This window comes from Cloeon dipterum, chromosome 3 (genome assembly GCF_949628265.1).
Source record: "Cloeon dipterum chromosome 3, ieCloDipt1.1, whole genome shotgun sequence".
NCBI lineage: Eukaryota > Metazoa > Arthropoda > Insecta > Ephemeroptera > Baetidae > Cloeon > Cloeon dipterum.
Window position 1 is genome coordinate 36,165,637 of NC_088788.1, and position 17,578 is coordinate 36,183,214.

A 17,578-nucleotide genomic window follows, 5' to 3' on the forward strand; every position below is an offset into this window, starting at 1 on the left:
ATACATTATAGTGATAGCCATGACAAGCAAATCTTAAAAATCAGGAAAATCTGGGCCACGCCAGTTTTCAATAATCAGTCTTGAAGAATTCGGCACAAATTAACAGTCTATTCGTTTTCTTTGATTCATTACACTTCTGTGTCTGCTAAGTTAAATAAATTTTTAAGACAGTATAAGTTAGATGTGGCTCATTATTTTGTAAATTATGTTCTTTAATTTTTTCGCCTATTTTCAGATTTTTTTTAATCTGGCAGATGAAAGATATAATAGCGAATTCAATAAGATGGCTCAATCAGTATTTATGAGGACAATCACTCTCTGATCGAGATTGCAGCATGCCAAATTTCTTATTCCTCGTCGCGGTCAAAAGTTCAGTCAATAATTAATAAGCAGCGTCGGAGGCGCTCCACTTAATTGCAGAGCAAAATAAATTGCGTGTCAGAAATGGTAATTTCACTGGCACATTCCGCCGGGTGCGATTTGCTTTTCAAGGAGCAACCTGCAACCGCAATTTATGTGTCCCCGAAAACGACTAGATTAACTAATAAATAAAGCAGTGCGATGGCATGAAAATGAGAGGGAAGTTACTGCTGATGCCTTGCGTAATTGTTAAAAAAAAATTGAGCCGCGGGATGGAGAGCGAGAGAGAAAGATTGTTTTTATTCCACGCAAGACCCGAACATGTTCAACCACTTTTGCTGCAGCAAGGATTAAATTTTCAGCGTGCAGGCAATCGAGGTGACATATTAGACTGCTCGCGTGTTTTAATTCAGGTTGGACCACTCGAAAAAACACACAAGGGGCCGCGCGGTGTTGTTTTTCACTTTTATTTACTACGCCGAGAGGGCTAAGGAATTTAAACTTTTCCGCTCCAAAAATGTGACTTACAATTCGCGAGAAGAGTAAAAGGAACCTAACGGCCGTGAAGAGCAGTCTGGCGGCAATTAATTTTTGGTATGCACACATTAGCCAAGCAAGGTGTTGCCTCAGCCTAATTTTTATTAAGTGCGTGTGGGCATGAAATTTGACACTGGCCGTTGTTCTTTACAAAAGAACACACATGGAGCCAGCCAGAAAATTAATTAATAGACTGCACAATGAGGTTAAGAGAGAGTAAACAATTTTCGTCCCATGCAGGACAAAACATGTTTGAGCTTCACATTTACATGCCAACAATTAAGAACATTTTGCATTGCTTACTATAGCAAGTAGTTCATTTGTGAAATTTAGCAACAGTTTATATTTAAAATCAGGACTGAGGAACAGTTCAATTTCAGATTTTGCCGAATGTCTCGATTTTTTCTCTCGATTCCGATCCCTCTCGTCGCGAATTTTGAAGAAAATCTCCCTAAATTTTGAAATAAATCTTGATTTTACAGTAGGGAGACAAACTTTTGAGCCGATTTACTCAAAAACCTAAACAATTTCCCTCTCATTTTTAGATAGTATTTCAAGTAGAGGTAAAAATTATTTTCCACAAAATTTATCTGTAAATTTATGTTTGCATTGCAACCTCTATTTGTAGGCCTAGATTAGTGCTTCACGCATTGTTGGTTATTCAAACATGCTGACTGCTTTCAATTTTCAGTTTCATTGTTCGCAATTCAATGAATAAAGCTAATTTTTCCCACATCAATGCAATCAGCACCGCCTATTTTTCCAGGGATTTTCTCTTTGATCAGCAACAAACGAGGTCTCTGTCACCGCCCTAGATATATGCACACGCGAATCAAAGCTATACTTATGCTCGTCCATAGACAATGCGAGCACAGAAATTCCTCCTTGGCTGCTCCCACACTCGCTCTCTCGCGCATAGAGAAATGCTCTCATTCTGCACCTTGCTTATACGAATCCGCCGCCGCCGCCGCCGTTGCCGTTCTCTTACTGCCAGCTATGACTAATGTATGTGTAATATTAATTAATCTGTATTTAAAACGCGAGCGCCTCTGTATCGATGTACGCGGCCAGCAGGAAACTATCACTTCTCATTATCCTGTGCGCCATCGATAAGGAAGTGAAAATTCAATTTTTTTCCTCTGTGCAGCCGGGAAAAGGGATAAAGGTGATATAAATCCCTGCCACTAGAGTACAAAACAATTGCATTGTTTTAATTTTGATCAGTTAAATTAGAAGCTGCATCCGGAATTGTTTTAATACAATAGTGGTAATTGAAAGTAGACTTAGTGATTAAATCTGTTCTTTAATGACGATTTTAGAGGCTGAAATATATGCAATTAGAAATAATTTTTATTCCATTAATCCGAAATATGTACAGGTGCGATTTTGGAAATATGCGTAATTTGCTTAAAATTAACTGTTTTGTGGAAAATATTATTATTTTAAATTTAAAAAAATTATCGAATCGACTGATCAAGCACAATGATTAGGCCTTGACAATATTAGCAAATGATATAATTTTCAATTTTTACCAACATTATAATCGCCAAATCTTGGGTTTGAGCCAACAAAATTACAAAAACCGAACACCGTTCAACTCGTCTCAACTTTCTCTAAATAGCCAATGGCTTTTGGGGTTGATTTTTACTAATTTAAGATGGTTGATATCAGTGATAAGTTTGCCAAAAGTACAAAGCGACACGATTTTTATCATTATCTGCATTGCATGGGATGGAAGGGGGATGAGGGTTGATCACCCTCAAGACCCTTCGGCTATCTAGGGGAGGTTGAGACGAGTCGAACAATGTGCAGTTTTTGCATTTCTGACTGTTGGAACCCGAGATTTGGTGGTGACAATATTGGAAAAAATGGAATAATTCTTGTCACTGATCGCGGATAATAACATTAAAAAGACCAATAGATATGGTTCTCGGCGTTCGATTGGTCTAAAATTTTGTCTAGACCTAGATCATGGTTTAAAGGAAAAAATTCTGCGCAGAATCATGTTATTATATGCACACAAAAGGCTTATTATATTTTAATTCTTAAAGAGAAAATCATGCTTTTAAACAAAACAAACAAACTAGACTGTCTTAGACGGTTTCTAGTCAATTTTTGATGCTTTTAGATGATTTCAAGTGTTGTTTAAAAGGGTTAAAATTGCATGATTCGTTTGATAAGCTCATTGAGGGTCAGAAAATATATGTGATTGTCTTAAATTAAAAGCCCTGTGCGTCAGAACAATACAACTAACTTAAATATTTCTTCTGAGCTTGTCATTTTCCAGCTAACGCATAATATTACGAATATAATGACAGTTTCCTACTTTCACAGCTCCAAGGATGCAAAATTAGTCAAAACACCTGTTCGTTTCCCAAATTGGCTGTCAGGCACCTATTTAGAGCGGCGTGAGTGCTTCGTGGAGACTGTCGGCACAAGTTTATGGTCTACTGGTTACGCAGAGCACTAGACTGCTGCGGCTGAACCTAGGGTCAGTGTCATTTCGTTCACCGGAATGCATTCGAGATGCTCGTGGGAGATAATTGTTGCTATATTATCCATAATAAAAGCACTAATTTGAATAATTTCCAAAACGAGCTCGCAATAATTAAAAGTGCACTCTGCTCGGCGACCTCGCCGTAGTGAGAGAGCGGATCCGGACAAAGAAACTGCCGAGAGTTTCTATCACTCCTGTCCTGCGTTCACGGTTTTCAGGAAAATGGTTCGCTTTTCACGAGCTCAGGGAGCAGGACGTGCAGCCGTGAGGCGGAGAGGAATGCGAAAAGGCAAAAAACCCGGCGCAAGGCCGTTCGGCGTGATTGTAGCTCAAGAAATTACAAACAATGGCAGTCTTAAGTGCACCATAACAATGATCTAGTGTGCTTACGGAAATTTACAGCGCGAGAGAGTGCTGCAGCAGCAGCAGCCGCAGCAGCAGACCACACAATAACAAAAAGGCAGCACTCGTGATTCAATTTTCTACGTCCTTAAGGTTGAATTTTGAAACGGCGCTCCACAAATCGCGCCTCGCAATTGCTGCTTTATTACATACACGCCGCTAAATTATTGTTCTTTGATTCTCGCCGGCCTTCGGGATGCGAGCATATGGCAGATCGTATTTCTTCTGCTTTTGGAATTAAAAAAATACAAGATTATGATAATTGGCTAAATTTTGTAATATATTTCGAGTATGTGACACAATATTCTCTCAAGGTTTTGTACCTTTCCGCATTCTCACGCGTATGCAAAATGACATCAAGGGAACAGATTTTTTTATCCAGTAATTCCTCCGTTTAACCCGTGTTCCTTTCACTTCCACCTGATTTATTTATCACACACAATGCACTACAATTTTTGCTTCTGCGAAAAATCGAAGGCGTGTCCGTGCATGAAACGTCAACAGAGATGAAGTGCAGCTTAAGCGCGTTTTACCGTAGTGTGACGAGAGCGAATTTTCAAGCTCGACGAAGAAAGGCCCCACGAAATATCGTCCTTGACCGTTTTCCTGCACGTTCGTTTTGAACCGGACAATCTGCTTCCACTTCCACCTAACAGAGACAAATATTTATTGTAGATCGGTTTTTTTACCTGTAGGTCAATTGACGCAATGACAACTCGCATAGAGAGACGCATTTGGAAATAATTTGTGCTTCTCTCTGTAAAGTTCACTGGTACATTATGCAATTTTAATGCTGACGCCAAATACGTAGTAGGTTAATTCGGCCCAAAAACAGAGAGATGATTTTTAAGAAAAAGGAGAGATTTTAAAGCCTTCGTCAAATTTGACAGATGCAGCAATTTTGAAAAGAACCAATTTGCAAATTGCTTTACTGCCGAACTCATTGCGTAAGTCATAATTGCGGTAATTAGCATTATTTTTTCTCGTTAGTCATGCCAAATCATGCGCGAAATATCTGCTTTGCATGTAACCAAGAAATCGCACTGCACGATGATCCGATTGCTTGGCTGCAAAAGAAAGGGGAGAAGGACGAAAGCAACACCAGTTTTCCCGTCCATCCGAATGCCTGACGGTGGGAATAGAGCTGAGCAAACATCTTCATCTCGTTACACGGCATTTCATTCACTTCACTCATTATTGCCCCCAAGAGGCATGCATGCACCCACATCAAGTGCATGCATCGTAAAAATAATGCAATTGAGATGGATTGCAGCAAACTGAAACCCTCTGGTGTATATGTACAACCATGCCTCGCGGTTGAAACCACCATTTCCTGCTTGCACTGAGTAATAGGATCTAATTTCAATAAAAATAAGGCGTCAAATTTAGAGAAAAAACTGAAATTTGTCTCCACTGCATGGCATTTTCGCACCTCTATCGAGAAATAGAAATTCGTTTACGCTGATTACTATTTGCATTTCTCAATAGCCGGTGACAGCAGTTGAAATTATGTGTGTATTTATGCCGTGGCAAAGTGGAGTATGAGCTCAATTATTGTGGATCTCACGCGAGTAAAAGTGCAGCAATCCCATGCCGTGCAAACGCTGCTGGTCATTCGTCACGTGCAGAGGAGAAATGATCCTAGCCGGCGCCTTGTTTATTGTCACGTACTGAGATCGTTTACTAGTTACACTCGAATTTGTGTATGCCCGCAGATAACGATTTGCTTCGCGTCAAAACCTGTCATTACGCGGTTTTGATTGAATAATGAGCCGCGTGTAGCGCTTGTTCTGCGGCAAAAGTTGCTTCAACTCGACCAAATTTCGGCTTCTTTGGCCACGAGTGTCTTGCGAAATCTGGATTTGTTGTTTCCTGACATGAGTCATGCGAAACAAAATTATTGTATCAATTTTAATCCTAAAATACTCGGAAAAATGAATCAATCTGGGAAAAACAAAGTACGCGTCATTTTCCAAATGATTTATTTTGTTTACCTAGAACCTGACTGTTGCATTTTATGAATTAGAGTGGTTGTATTCGCCGAAACGCTTAGAGTGAATCGAAATTTTCAAGAAAATTCGATTTTTACGTGATTTTAACGGATTTTATTCAAACATTGTCGCATTTCGAACTTCAATTCCAGGTGGTTCACGTTCGCAGCTTTCCCTGATTAAAGTCAGAGACGCAGATTTGCACGGAATGCGTGCTACAGATGCGTCAGTTCACAATTTTGCAGTCCAATTAAATGCTATTTATGAGCGGAGTGAGGCAATTGCCCATGAGAAAGCGGCTCGTCTGGGAACAAGAAGCTATGAGCATATATATTATTCCTGTGTCTCTGTGCTTTAATGGATCTTGCAACTCACCACCACACATTGTTGTCAATTAATCATTAAGGAATGATCATCGTGTGTGAAGCCGAAAAGAAGTTTCGGTATTGTTTGGAAATACACACACACACATACACCTCTTTCTCTCACCCACTTGAAAAGTTTTATTGCATTTGCTCGCAAATTAGTTGCATAAGCGCGAGGCGGCCTCTGCTGCTGCAACCAAATACTCAGCACGGTTCCTCGTCGAATTATTTATGCATGCTCGGCGGGAGTTCGCTCGCTTTTGCATGTTTTCGTCGTGGTTAACAAGACGTGCGTGAGATTTATCAATCTCGTGTCTGTTTCCGTTACGTTATTCCTTTTTAAATAGGTAAAGTTGATTCTAAATAGTAATGCGCATTTGAAAATTTTTGTCCAATTGAAACAGCCTTGAACAAGGCACAGCTGAACTTTCTTATGTGCGTCATCGAACAGGTATTCCTGCGGCAAAACCCCCAATGTACAGTATCTATCCTTCTGGTGAATACAATTAAAGAAAGATCTTGTATCTGGAGCACGGCCAAATATTATTCATTAAAATGAGCAATCTCGTTTCTAACGTGTGAAAACTCCTTCTTTCCGGAGAAGGTTTGACAATTAACGAGGCGTTAATATCTAAGGAGGAGGTGTAATTTTGGCCTCAAGGTGCATCACACTTGACGCTCCGGAGGTCAAGGATTAGTGCAACGCACCAGTACACGCCTATGCCGCTTCACATTTTGCATTTCCCAACTTAATTGACTTGAAACCGCTAGCATTGACTTTTTGCCTGCGGCAAGAAAATGCGTCTTACAACGCCTCTCGCGATGACAGCGTCTAAAAATGCGCGGATAGTTAATATTGCTAGCACTTCATGATCTGATTTTATCCTGGCCGTTTTGAAATGAGCAAGGTTTAATGAGCGCACTTTTACTTTACGCCTCCGAGGCACATAAAACACGAAAAAGAGGAAGATAATTATAATTTAACCAGAGAATGGATACACCAGAACTTCTACAAAATTTTAAAATGAAATTCTTAGTCATTTGGTTATTTGAATGACAATAAAATTTGTAAAATGGGATAGTAACTATTTTATTTTAAAAGTATTTAAGTTTGAAGAAAATTGTGAAAAATAATTTAACGTTTACTTGAAATACTACCTTAAATTAGGCTCAAACGTTTTCATGCACTGTCTCCCTACTGTAAAACAACGATTTTTTTCTCGATTTAGGAAATTTTTCGCACACCATTGGATAGATCGTGACGAAAGGGATCGAAATCAAGTGAAAATTAATGAAACCTTTTGAGAAATTTTGAAAACTCTAAAATTTAACTGTTCCTCGGTCCAGATTTTAGAGATAAACTGTTGCTAAATTGTACATACTAAAAATAAACTCAATGAACTACTTGCTAAAAGTCAACAATGCAAAACGTTCATAATTGTTGGCCTGTAAAGCTCTAATTTGAAGAAGGAACAGTCTATGATTTAAAACTAGGAAGATGCTAAAACGATGTGTTGTAAATTTTCCAGTGTGAAATTAGCAGAGACACGTAAATGAGAAAAATGATTAATTTCGGGTTGCGACTGGATCCACGGAAGCTTTCGTCAAATTTGACAGATGCAGCAATTTTGAAAAGAACCATTTTGCAATCTGCTATGAAAATGCCGGAAAACATTCATGCTTTATTTATGTATTTTAAGCAAAATCTTTTATTTTCACGCCTCAATCCGAATTTTGTAAAATAAATTTTGTGTTTCCATTTGCATCAAATGCATCGGAAATATCCAAAGGGATTTGACCCATATCCGAAGGTGGAGTTTTAATTGCGCAGTTTACTTCCTTAGCCGGCTGCAAGTGTGTGGGACTCTCTGTATTTTTTATGCAGCCGCGGTGAGAAGTAAAAAGTAGTTTGGCATTTTTTTATCAAGTCAGCGGCAGCAGTGGCGGCAAAGATCGCATTGAATAGGACCCTGCTCTCGTGAAGACCGCGCCCTCGCGCTCCCTTCTACCACCTTGTTCCTCCAAGCGTCCGGTGCGCAGTATAAAAGAGTTGCACTCTGCCGGGAACAGCATCACTTGATCACCATCAAGCAACACATTCACACTACAATGGCTTTCGTTAAGGTAAGCTTCCTTTCGTTCACTCGGAAAATCTAAAGCCATTTTCTAATTTCCTCAAAATTTGATCGGCTATCACTGGATGCCGCCGCGTCTTCAGTCTCTCGATCTCGTCAGACTTTCGACTGCGGTTAAATCATCGCCGTATTTTATGTGATCCGCTTTCAAAGTCGTGCTCGTGTGGATTATGCAAATCGTGATCCGCGAGTCGTGATCGAAAACTCTCACTTTTCGGCCGGCTGGAAGTTATGCAACCGGCTCGACGCGGCTGCCGTCGGATTGCATAGGTGCTAACGTGCAGGTGTTGCTCCGCAGGTCCTGGCCGTCGTGGCCCTCGCCGCCGCCGCCAACGCCGGTCTGGCCCCAGTCGCCTACGGAGGCTACGCTGCCGCCGCCCCCGCCTACGGATACGGCCGTGCCTACGCCGCCGCCCCCGCCTACGCCGCCCAGGCCTACGCCGCCCCCGCCTACGCCACCCAGGCTTACGCCGCTCCCGCCTACGCCGCCCAGACCTACGCCGCCCCCGCCTACGCCACCCGTGCCTACGCTGCCCCCGTCGCCGCCGCCTACCACGCTGCCCCCGCTGTTGCCACCTACGCCGCTCCCGCCGTCGTCAAGCAGCCCGTGGACTACTACGTAAGTTTTCCCCCGAAAAACCATTTAAACCTTTTAACTGACCCTCACCCCCTTTATGCACACAGAGCCACCCTCAGTACCAGTTCGAGTACGCCGTTCACGATGCCCACACCGGTGATGTGAAGAGCCAGTCCGAGCACCGCGACGGAGACGTCGTCAAGGGCCAGTACTCTCTGCTCGAGGCCGACGGCACCACCCGCACCGTCGACTACACCGCTGATGCCCACAACGGATTCAACGCCGTCGTCACCAAGTCCGGCCACGCCTCTCACCCCGCTCCCGTCGTCCACAAGGCCGTCGCCCCCGTGGCCGTCGCCCACGCCGCCCCCGTCCTGGCCCATGCCGCCCCCGCCTACGCCTACGGAGGAGCCTACCACCACTAAGTTTCGCACTTAGCGCGTCGACAAGACTCCCACCCCCACCCCCTTACCAAATCTCGCCTCATTAGTCCCTCGCCTCATTGTGTATTATAAATGCGAAGATGCCACCCCGGTCCCCACGCTTCTTTCTCCCTTCGATTGATTGATTGATTGTTCCTTCACACACAAAAAATGTTGTGGAACGCGCGTCTCAACGCTTGATTCTGTTGTTTTTGCTCGCTTGAATCCATCACGCACCGTTGTATGCCATTTTCATTTCGCACGCCACACCAGCGTGTTTTTTATAATAAGAGATACGCGACGACAAGTCGAAATAAATTATATAAAAACGAACTCTGCACTGTTTTAATTTCCATCAATTATATTCCAACAAACTGCGCTTCCTGCGGAGAAAGTGAACCAATTCACAACTTGCGCAGCAACACACGCATTTCACTTTGCATACAATTATTTAAATTGCTAATCACCAGAATATTTCTTCATATTTCCTCGGGAAGCCGTTTAAATTGCCTGCTATTGCAAAGCAACCTAATATGTACCAAATAATAAATTTTATATGCTGAAGCGAATTATTAAAATCCGTTACTGTTCTAAACGGGGGGTTTCCATTTCAACGAAATTACATAGATCAATTCATAAAAAATAATGAATTTAATAGAATTTTTATGTGATTGTAAACTTCCTCACAAGCTTAAAAATCTCATGGACAAAAGTGAAACGAAAAATTGTCTGCGTCTATATGACTTCAGCATGAGAAATAATTCATAGGTTTAGAATAGTTTAAATGAATTATAATTTGTGGTTTATCCTTTCATCTTGCGAGAAATTATCTTCTCGTCATCCCCGTGCAAAATAGTCCCTGTTAGAATATGAGTAATTTACAGAAAATAAATAAAAATATTACTACATTTGAAGGAATAATGATGGGCGGCAATATGGTGCAAATCGTAGAGAAAAATTGAACTTTTCAATTCAAAAATTTTATTTTATTTCCCTTGATTGCCATGATATCTTTATATCGCCTTAAAATAGATACTAGTATAATTATTAACTATTTTTGGGGATTTGCTCCTGCTCAGTTATTTCATTAATTCATTATATTTAAATGCATATTCTCTTTATTTTCTGATACAAATACACTAAAGCTTCATACATAAGTTGTAAGATAATTTGTTATATTGCACTATAGCAAGGCATCATCAGCTTACTTGTAGAGTCGTAGATGGCGCCACGGATTTGAGATCTTACCGATCTTACAAATTAATTAATTTCCTTTATTTGCATTACACAGCGGTACAAAAATCGAAGCTTCTCCATTTCTGTCCGCGCATTTACAAATGAGTCTTAAACAACAAAATAATTAATAACAATAAAGAAGAAACATAGTGTTAACATTTCGTTATGTTTGTGTAACAAGCGAGTGTGTGTGTTTTGCTACATTTGATGCTCTGAAATTGAGATAATCATCATAAGTATAAAATTTGTTAGCATAAACAAAATTCTTTAACTGCTTTTCGTATTCGTCTAACTGCTGCTCGCCCCGAATCTGCTCAGGAAGTTTATTATACAAATTTAGCATGTAAATTTTTGGATTTCGAGAAGCCGCCGCTGACACCTGGGAGGGCACAAAATAATTATCTCTGGAGCGAGTGTTGTATCCGTGCACCTCCCTAACTAGCTGAAAATAGTGATGATGACGACGCACAAATTTGCAACATTGCAATAGAAATATGGAAAAGACAGGCAACAAATCAAACTTCTCGAACCATGGTTTCGCTGACTCAAGCGGCACAGGAGAGCGCCAATAACGAACTCCAGCCATCGCCCGAATGAGACGCTTCTGCGCAACAAACACTTCCTGACGTACTTTGGGGCATGAACCCCAAAAAATCACAGCATACTGGAGATGGGAGTACGCGAAAGCATAGTACACATTAAGCACTTGTTTGAAATCAACAATTTTTAAAAGCGAAGTCACCATAAACGTCGCTGAGTGCAGCTTTTCAACGACGTACTCTCCATGACGCTTCCAGGAAAAATCCGCTGTGAAACGGAGACCTAGAATTTTAACCTCTGCCGCCAACGAAACCTGGAAACCGTTCAAACTCAACTCCTTCAGATTATCTGCTACAAGTCGGGAACCTGGCTTTCTGAATGAAATTACCACTGTCTTGTCGACGTTCATCCTTAAGAAATTTTCAGCACAGTAGTCCCGCATCGTTTCCACTGCAACGCCTGCCTTCGGCACCAACTCCTGCGGACGCGAGTCACAGATCAACAAGCTCGCATCATCCGCGTAGCTCACAAGAAAATCTGCCGTTACACGAACTGCCAAATCAAAAATTGCCAAATCAAACATAAGTGGAGACAGAATTCCTCCTTGTGGAGTTCCTCGCGAAACTGGCAAGTAGTCTGAAAAAATTTCACGCTCCCACTTGCCATCTCTTCGCTCAAGTTTGACGCACTGGAATCGGTCTGTGAAGGCAGATTGGAGCCAGAGGAGTGGAGACCCTCGCACCCCATGGTGCTCAAAATTTCTCAATATCAATTCGGGTGAAACTGTCCCAAATGCATTCGACAAATCAAAGAACATCCCAAGCACCTTTTGATTTTTATCCAAAGCCTCTGCCAAAGATCTCACGTATTCAAACAACGCCGTCGTAGTACCTTTACCATTTATAAAACCATGCTGCGAAGGCGGAAGCAACTGATTCTCCTGCAAGTAATTCATGAGTCGCATTAGATAACAATTTTCAAGGATTTTGGAAAATACAGGCAAATTTGAAATAGGGCGATAATTTTTGGGATTCTTCCTGTCTCCTTTTTTAAAAAGTGGTATTACGACCGCCTTCTTCAGAGCTAAGGGATACTCGCCCTGTTCAAAAGAAGCATTGATAATTTTAACCAAAGGAGCAGCCACAGCAGGACCAACACGCTTCACCAAAAACATTGGAATACCATCGTAGCCTCTGGATCGCTTTGACGGCAGACGTTTAATCCACAGTTCTACTTCAAAAGTACCCACGGGGAGGAGTTGAAATCGTTCTCCCGCAGGCTCCAAATTCTGAACTGGACGTCCAGTTTGATATAGTGGTGGCTCAATGAACGCCTCATTCAACAATTTAGCGATATCCTCAGGATCCGTCAGAATTCCACCATTGCCTTGCATTGCCAGAACGTAGCTTTTTTGTCGAATATTACCAATATTAGCGTTTATTACTGACCATGCAGCCCTAGTGCGATTTTCTGACTCCTCAATTAAACGACTGTTTTGCTGCTGTAATTCAGAGTGCAAAAGTTTTAAATATTCAAACTTCTTTACCTTCCGAAGATTTCTAAGCTTCTCTTTCAACGCCAAGTTAGGTGTTCTTCTCATCATATTAGAAAAGTGTCTCAACTCTTTCCTACGATTCTTGGTATCTTGAGATAGATGGACTTTACCTACTTGGTTTGCACGGTACAGCTTTTTCTTGAGTGGGAAACACCGCTCGAAACCAATCATGAAAATTGCCAGAAACATATCATACATTACACTTGCAGACTCTGCCGTCTGCAAGAAATTCCAGTCCTGCACGCCTAAAAACTCAGCAAAGCTCGCAATATTTTGCTCAGAAAAATTCCGCTCCATTCTAAACCAATCCTGCAACGGCTCGTGAGAGAGATTCAAACGACAAAACACACTTTCATGATCCGACAAAAAGTTCTCTTCCGCATAGCAAGTAGAGTCCATATCAACGCCATTTGCAAAAATCAAGTCTATCGCTGTACCAGAAGTTCTTGCAGAGTTGCAAAACCGCGTCACAAAACCACCGTTCAGAGGAGACAACTGAAATTGCTGCATGACCTTATTCAACTTTTGTTTTTTGGGGTTATTGGTCAACCAATCCACATTGAAATCGCCACAAACCAAGAAATAATGACACCTATGACGGCGGAAAAAGACAAAAAGATGCCGCAAACATTCCGTCAAGTACTCTATAAATAAATCGAAATTAGGATTCTTAACCGCATTAGAAGGGCGGTAAATTCCGGACAGCAATATTCTCTTCTCCCCAAATTTGAACGCAGCTGCAGCCACCTCGAACTTTCCTTCCACAGAATCTACCAATACTTGATCGCATTCCACGTTTTTTGATGTTAAAATTATCACACCTCCTCTGTTCTTACTGCGTCTGCCAAAACTCGACGCAATCTTGAAATCTTTGAGTGCAAAACTTTTGACATTAGACGCTGACAACCACGTTTCAGTCAAGACAACAAAGTTTGGCTTCTCAGCAGCATTCAAATTGTGAATAAGATCCTTCAATAGCATAAATTGGTTAGGAGTACAAATACCCTGACAATTTAAAAGAAGCAACCCAAAATTGTGTGGTTTACATAACTGATGAGTCAAAGTCTGTTGAGTACAGGTGGCAGTGTGCAAAGCATCAAAATCAGAGTTTAACAAAAATTCTGGCTCAGCTCAGTAGGTGAATCATCATCTTCATCAACTTCACTGTTTAATTCTTCGCAAAATCGTTGATGTCCTGCTGACCGCACAGTAATATTATGGGGAGTATCTGCCAGAAAATAAATGCCTTCAGGCGACGCATCATCTGCTCTTATCTGCTCACCTTGAGAGCCAGAAGGAGTGGCTGGCGACGCACATAGTGGCTGCTCGTTCGTGGAAGGGCCGGGCGCAGCCGCCAGACCACTCCAAAAAGCGGAGACAGCATTAAGGGCCCTGTCTCGTAGCCCGCTTCCAGCACCAGCAGTTGCATTTGCGCCATCATCTCTGACCACAGGCTCATCAATTTCGGCATTTGTACGTGTGGAGAAAGGAAGCAATGTAGCAAAAGGAGATGAGTGAGTGTGTGTCAACGCACCTGAATACGCTCGAGCGTTCGACGATGTGCCTTTAGCATGCCTCCCTGCTGCGTCAGTGGCGCCGGGCACGAACGACGAAACGCTCGAGGCAGCAGTAACAGTGATGGCCTTATGGGCGCCATCTCGCCACTCACGACCATTTAGGCTAACATCATCCTCGGGCTCGGGCAGCATGGAAGATGGCTCATCACATGACAAAAAGGAATCAGAGGGAGAGGCAAAACTGTCCCCCGCGGCCACCGAAGTGACCAACGGGGTTAAAAGTAGCTTACCAGTAGCCGCGCGAGCGACCGTCGGCGCGCAGTGGAGGTCGGCCTGCTCCCCTGCCTGTCCAGGAGCGCCGAGCGCTGCCGACGGACCGCTCGTAGCGGCAGTAGCTTTGGCAGCTGTAAGGGCTCCGCCTTCCCCTTTTCCGACGCTCCCATTCCGGGAGCGTACCTCTCGAGGCCTCGTTTGCAAGTAAATGGCCAACTCAATGTCCACATCTTTAAAAGCCTCCAGAATTCTCTGCTGCGTCCAACGCCAGTGCACGCGGTCAGTCTTCGAAGCTATACGGACGAGAGCCAGCCTCTGGATGGCATGCAACACGCAGAAATCTCTCAAAGCCTCGATAGCCGTAGCCAGGTTAGCCAGGAATCGCTCAGGGTCGAAAGCAAATCGATGGAAATAAAGCTGCTTGGAAACTACATTAAGCAAAGTGCCCGAGGAATTTTCCTGCGGCAAAACACGGCCAATGTCCAGCAGTCCTTGGCTTAACTCCACAGGACCGTAAAACTCTGCAAATTCCTTGGCTACGCCTTTGGACCGCTTCATGTCGCCGCTGACCACGTGGGCTTTGAATTTCTCATTGGCAGTAACCAAATTCCCACGCACAAGCGAAATGCGACAACTTCCTCTGGAGCTTTCAAATTGGCTTTTTCGGAGCTGAAAATATTCTTTAAGAAAAGGAGTTTTGTCGGAAACCTGCCATTTTTTCGTCGTAGGTGGCCCTCTTTTGTCGGGCTGTTCAGGAATCCTATTATTGGTAGCTGGCGTCTCACTTTTCTCTCCCTTCTCTAAGCGATGTAAGCGTTGCTCTATACGGCGCAATCGGCTTAACAAAGACCGACAATTACCGCAATCGAAATGTCCATCCTGCGTTGCAACCGAAGCACAGGACGGCTCACCTCCACTCACACCTTCAACTGGGCCCTTTCCGCGTCTTTTGGCACCCTTCTTGGGCATCTTCACCAAGAAAAACTTAATTTTCCGGCCAGAAATCAGAGAGCGTGAGCTGCTCACAACCTGTCGCAAGCACCGCAGCGCCCTCTTCTCCAGCGACAGAACAGCAAGGTGGCAAAAGTGAAAAATACTCGTACAGTTCATGTGTTTCGATGCATGACATGTAACACCTTGACTTTTTAAACACTTATTGACTTCTGAGACTGATAATTATAATATATTTTTATTTTATTAAAGACTACTATGACCAGGTCCTTTGTTAATCTTGCTGAATTCGAATGGCGCCGGTCATTTTATTCGTTTCCTCTATGCCAGATAACTGATTCTTGGGAATAACTATAGCTGACATATAGAAATAAAAATACCCTCTACGACTCCTGAGCAGTTCGTAAAATATAAATTTACTTGGTTAAATTGACAGATTAAACATCCTATCTACATGAAGGGAAGAAAACAATATTAGTGTAATCTAAAATACTTATTAACAATACATATTCTAAAAAAAGCTTTAATTATTTTAGTTATAAAGCTTCACATTCAGATAATTTACTATTTCAATGATTTGATGGTAAAAAAACATTATCTTTAATCCATTTTCCTCTACCACCTGAGGAGTGAGTCTTTGTGGGATTCACACTGCAAAGACTATTCATGATGAGGGCTTCAGAACTGGCCGAAATCTAGTCTAGCTGAAAAAAAACGTCTTTTTTAATATCCCAACGTGGACAAGTCCGATATTTCATGCATTCCTCGAGTAAAGGGAAAAGTAAATATTTTATATTATAGAGGGATTCTCAGTAGTTAGTTGTTGCCTTTTTGGCAATCACAAAAAGTGTGATTCTTTCAATGCCACAAATTTGCTGTTAAGTCGTAAAAAACAAGACGCATTGAAAAAAAACATAGCTCTCAAATGAGGTATATATTTGGGAATGCTACTTTAACCGAGAGATCTAAATTGCTTCACCACAATCAAACGCTATAGCGGAGAGGAGAAATTACCACCTGCTTCAGTTTGCGCTAAGCCGCGGTAATGAAATAATAAAAGCATCTCGGCACTAAACTAAATGTGTAGCACACTGCGGTTATGATCGAGCTCTTGGCAATGAGCATCCCACTGGACATTACAAGCTGTAAGGTTGCCACATCCCAACAAGATTTTTGCTCTAAATAAAGGAGCTTTAGCATATTCATACTTGTTTTTTTTAGAAAAGTTGTTTTTTTCATAAAATCTTCTTTTCATAAAAGGGGAAAAGCAATAAATTTGAGAGGTTGGCGTTGAAATTTTAGATAAAAATCTGCTCAAAAGTTTGCAAATAAAGCTCCTACTGTAAAATCACGATTTATTTCACAATTTAAGAAGATTTTCCTCAAAATTCACAAATTATTGAAAAAGATCGCGATAAGAGGGATCAAAATCAAGCGAAAATCATTTAATATTTCGATAAATTTGACTTTTTCTCGGTCCTAATTTCATTTTTGCGCATTGTAGATATAAAACTGTAGCTAATTGTAAATTTCACAAATATTTAACCACTTGCAAAAGCCAGCAATAAAAAAATGTTCTTAATTGTTGTGTCGGTATGTAAAGCTCTATGTACATACTTAAAGAGTTGAACAGGTGTGTTCCAATTACATATTTGATTGAGATACAAGTCAAAAGAACAATTTTTCAACTGGCAACCCGTAATGGTTGAGAATCTCGCTTTGTGGATGAGAGTGTTAAGAAGATGCACGGACAGCTTTTTTTGCTCTGCTGACGAGTTTCGTGTAAAATGAGTGTGCGCTTATGGTCATACACACACGCGCGCGGCGCGCACTGCGTTGGAGAAACTCATCAACTGGATCGGTTAAAAGTAGACGCCGAAAGTGACACGCGCGCACTCCGACAGATTGAAATCACTCTCACTAAAATTGCCTGCCAATAAATAAGAATATATGCGCAAATGCAAACCAAATGCGTGTTTCACAGGAGAACGTAGAACTGCGTGTTTCGCACTTTGGCCGCCTGACTTCATGCTCCAGCAGTGGCCAGGTGCGGATGAAATCGTTCAATCGCATTGCCACTAATTATTGATCATTTCGTGTTAGATAAATTGGAATTGAGTAATAGGGGTCATCCGATTTCTTACTAGTGGAAGTTAAATAATTTCTAATACTGCTACCAAACAATTTATATCCATTTATATCCATTATCTGACAGATAAA

The 17,578-nt window shown here is 41.8% G+C and overlaps 1 protein-coding gene across 1 annotated transcript; it reads left to right on the plus strand.

Annotated features, from left to right (window-relative positions):
* Nucleotides 1-8,132: 8,132 nt before the first annotated feature.
* LOC135940199 (cuticle protein 8-like) lies at nucleotides 8,133-9,619 on the plus strand. The gene is made up of 3 exons (XM_065484997.1): nucleotides 8,133-8,276; nucleotides 8,586-8,906; nucleotides 8,972-9,619. Exons 1-3 carry the CDS (start codon nucleotides 8,262-8,264, stop codon nucleotides 9,287-9,289), a joined length of 654 nt encoding a protein of 217 aa, XP_065341069.1. The 5' UTR covers nucleotides 8,133-8,261; the 3' UTR covers nucleotides 9,290-9,619.
* The last annotated feature ends 7,959 nt before the right edge of the window (nucleotides 9,620-17,578 follow it).

Bases quoted from the DNA above. Each gene is read 5' to 3' on its own strand.
- LOC135940199 (XM_065484997.1), top strand. The intron at 8,907-8,971 runs GTAAGTTTTCCC...TTATGCACACAG, and splicing joins AGCAGCCCGTGGACTACTAC to AGCCACCCTCAGTACCAGTT.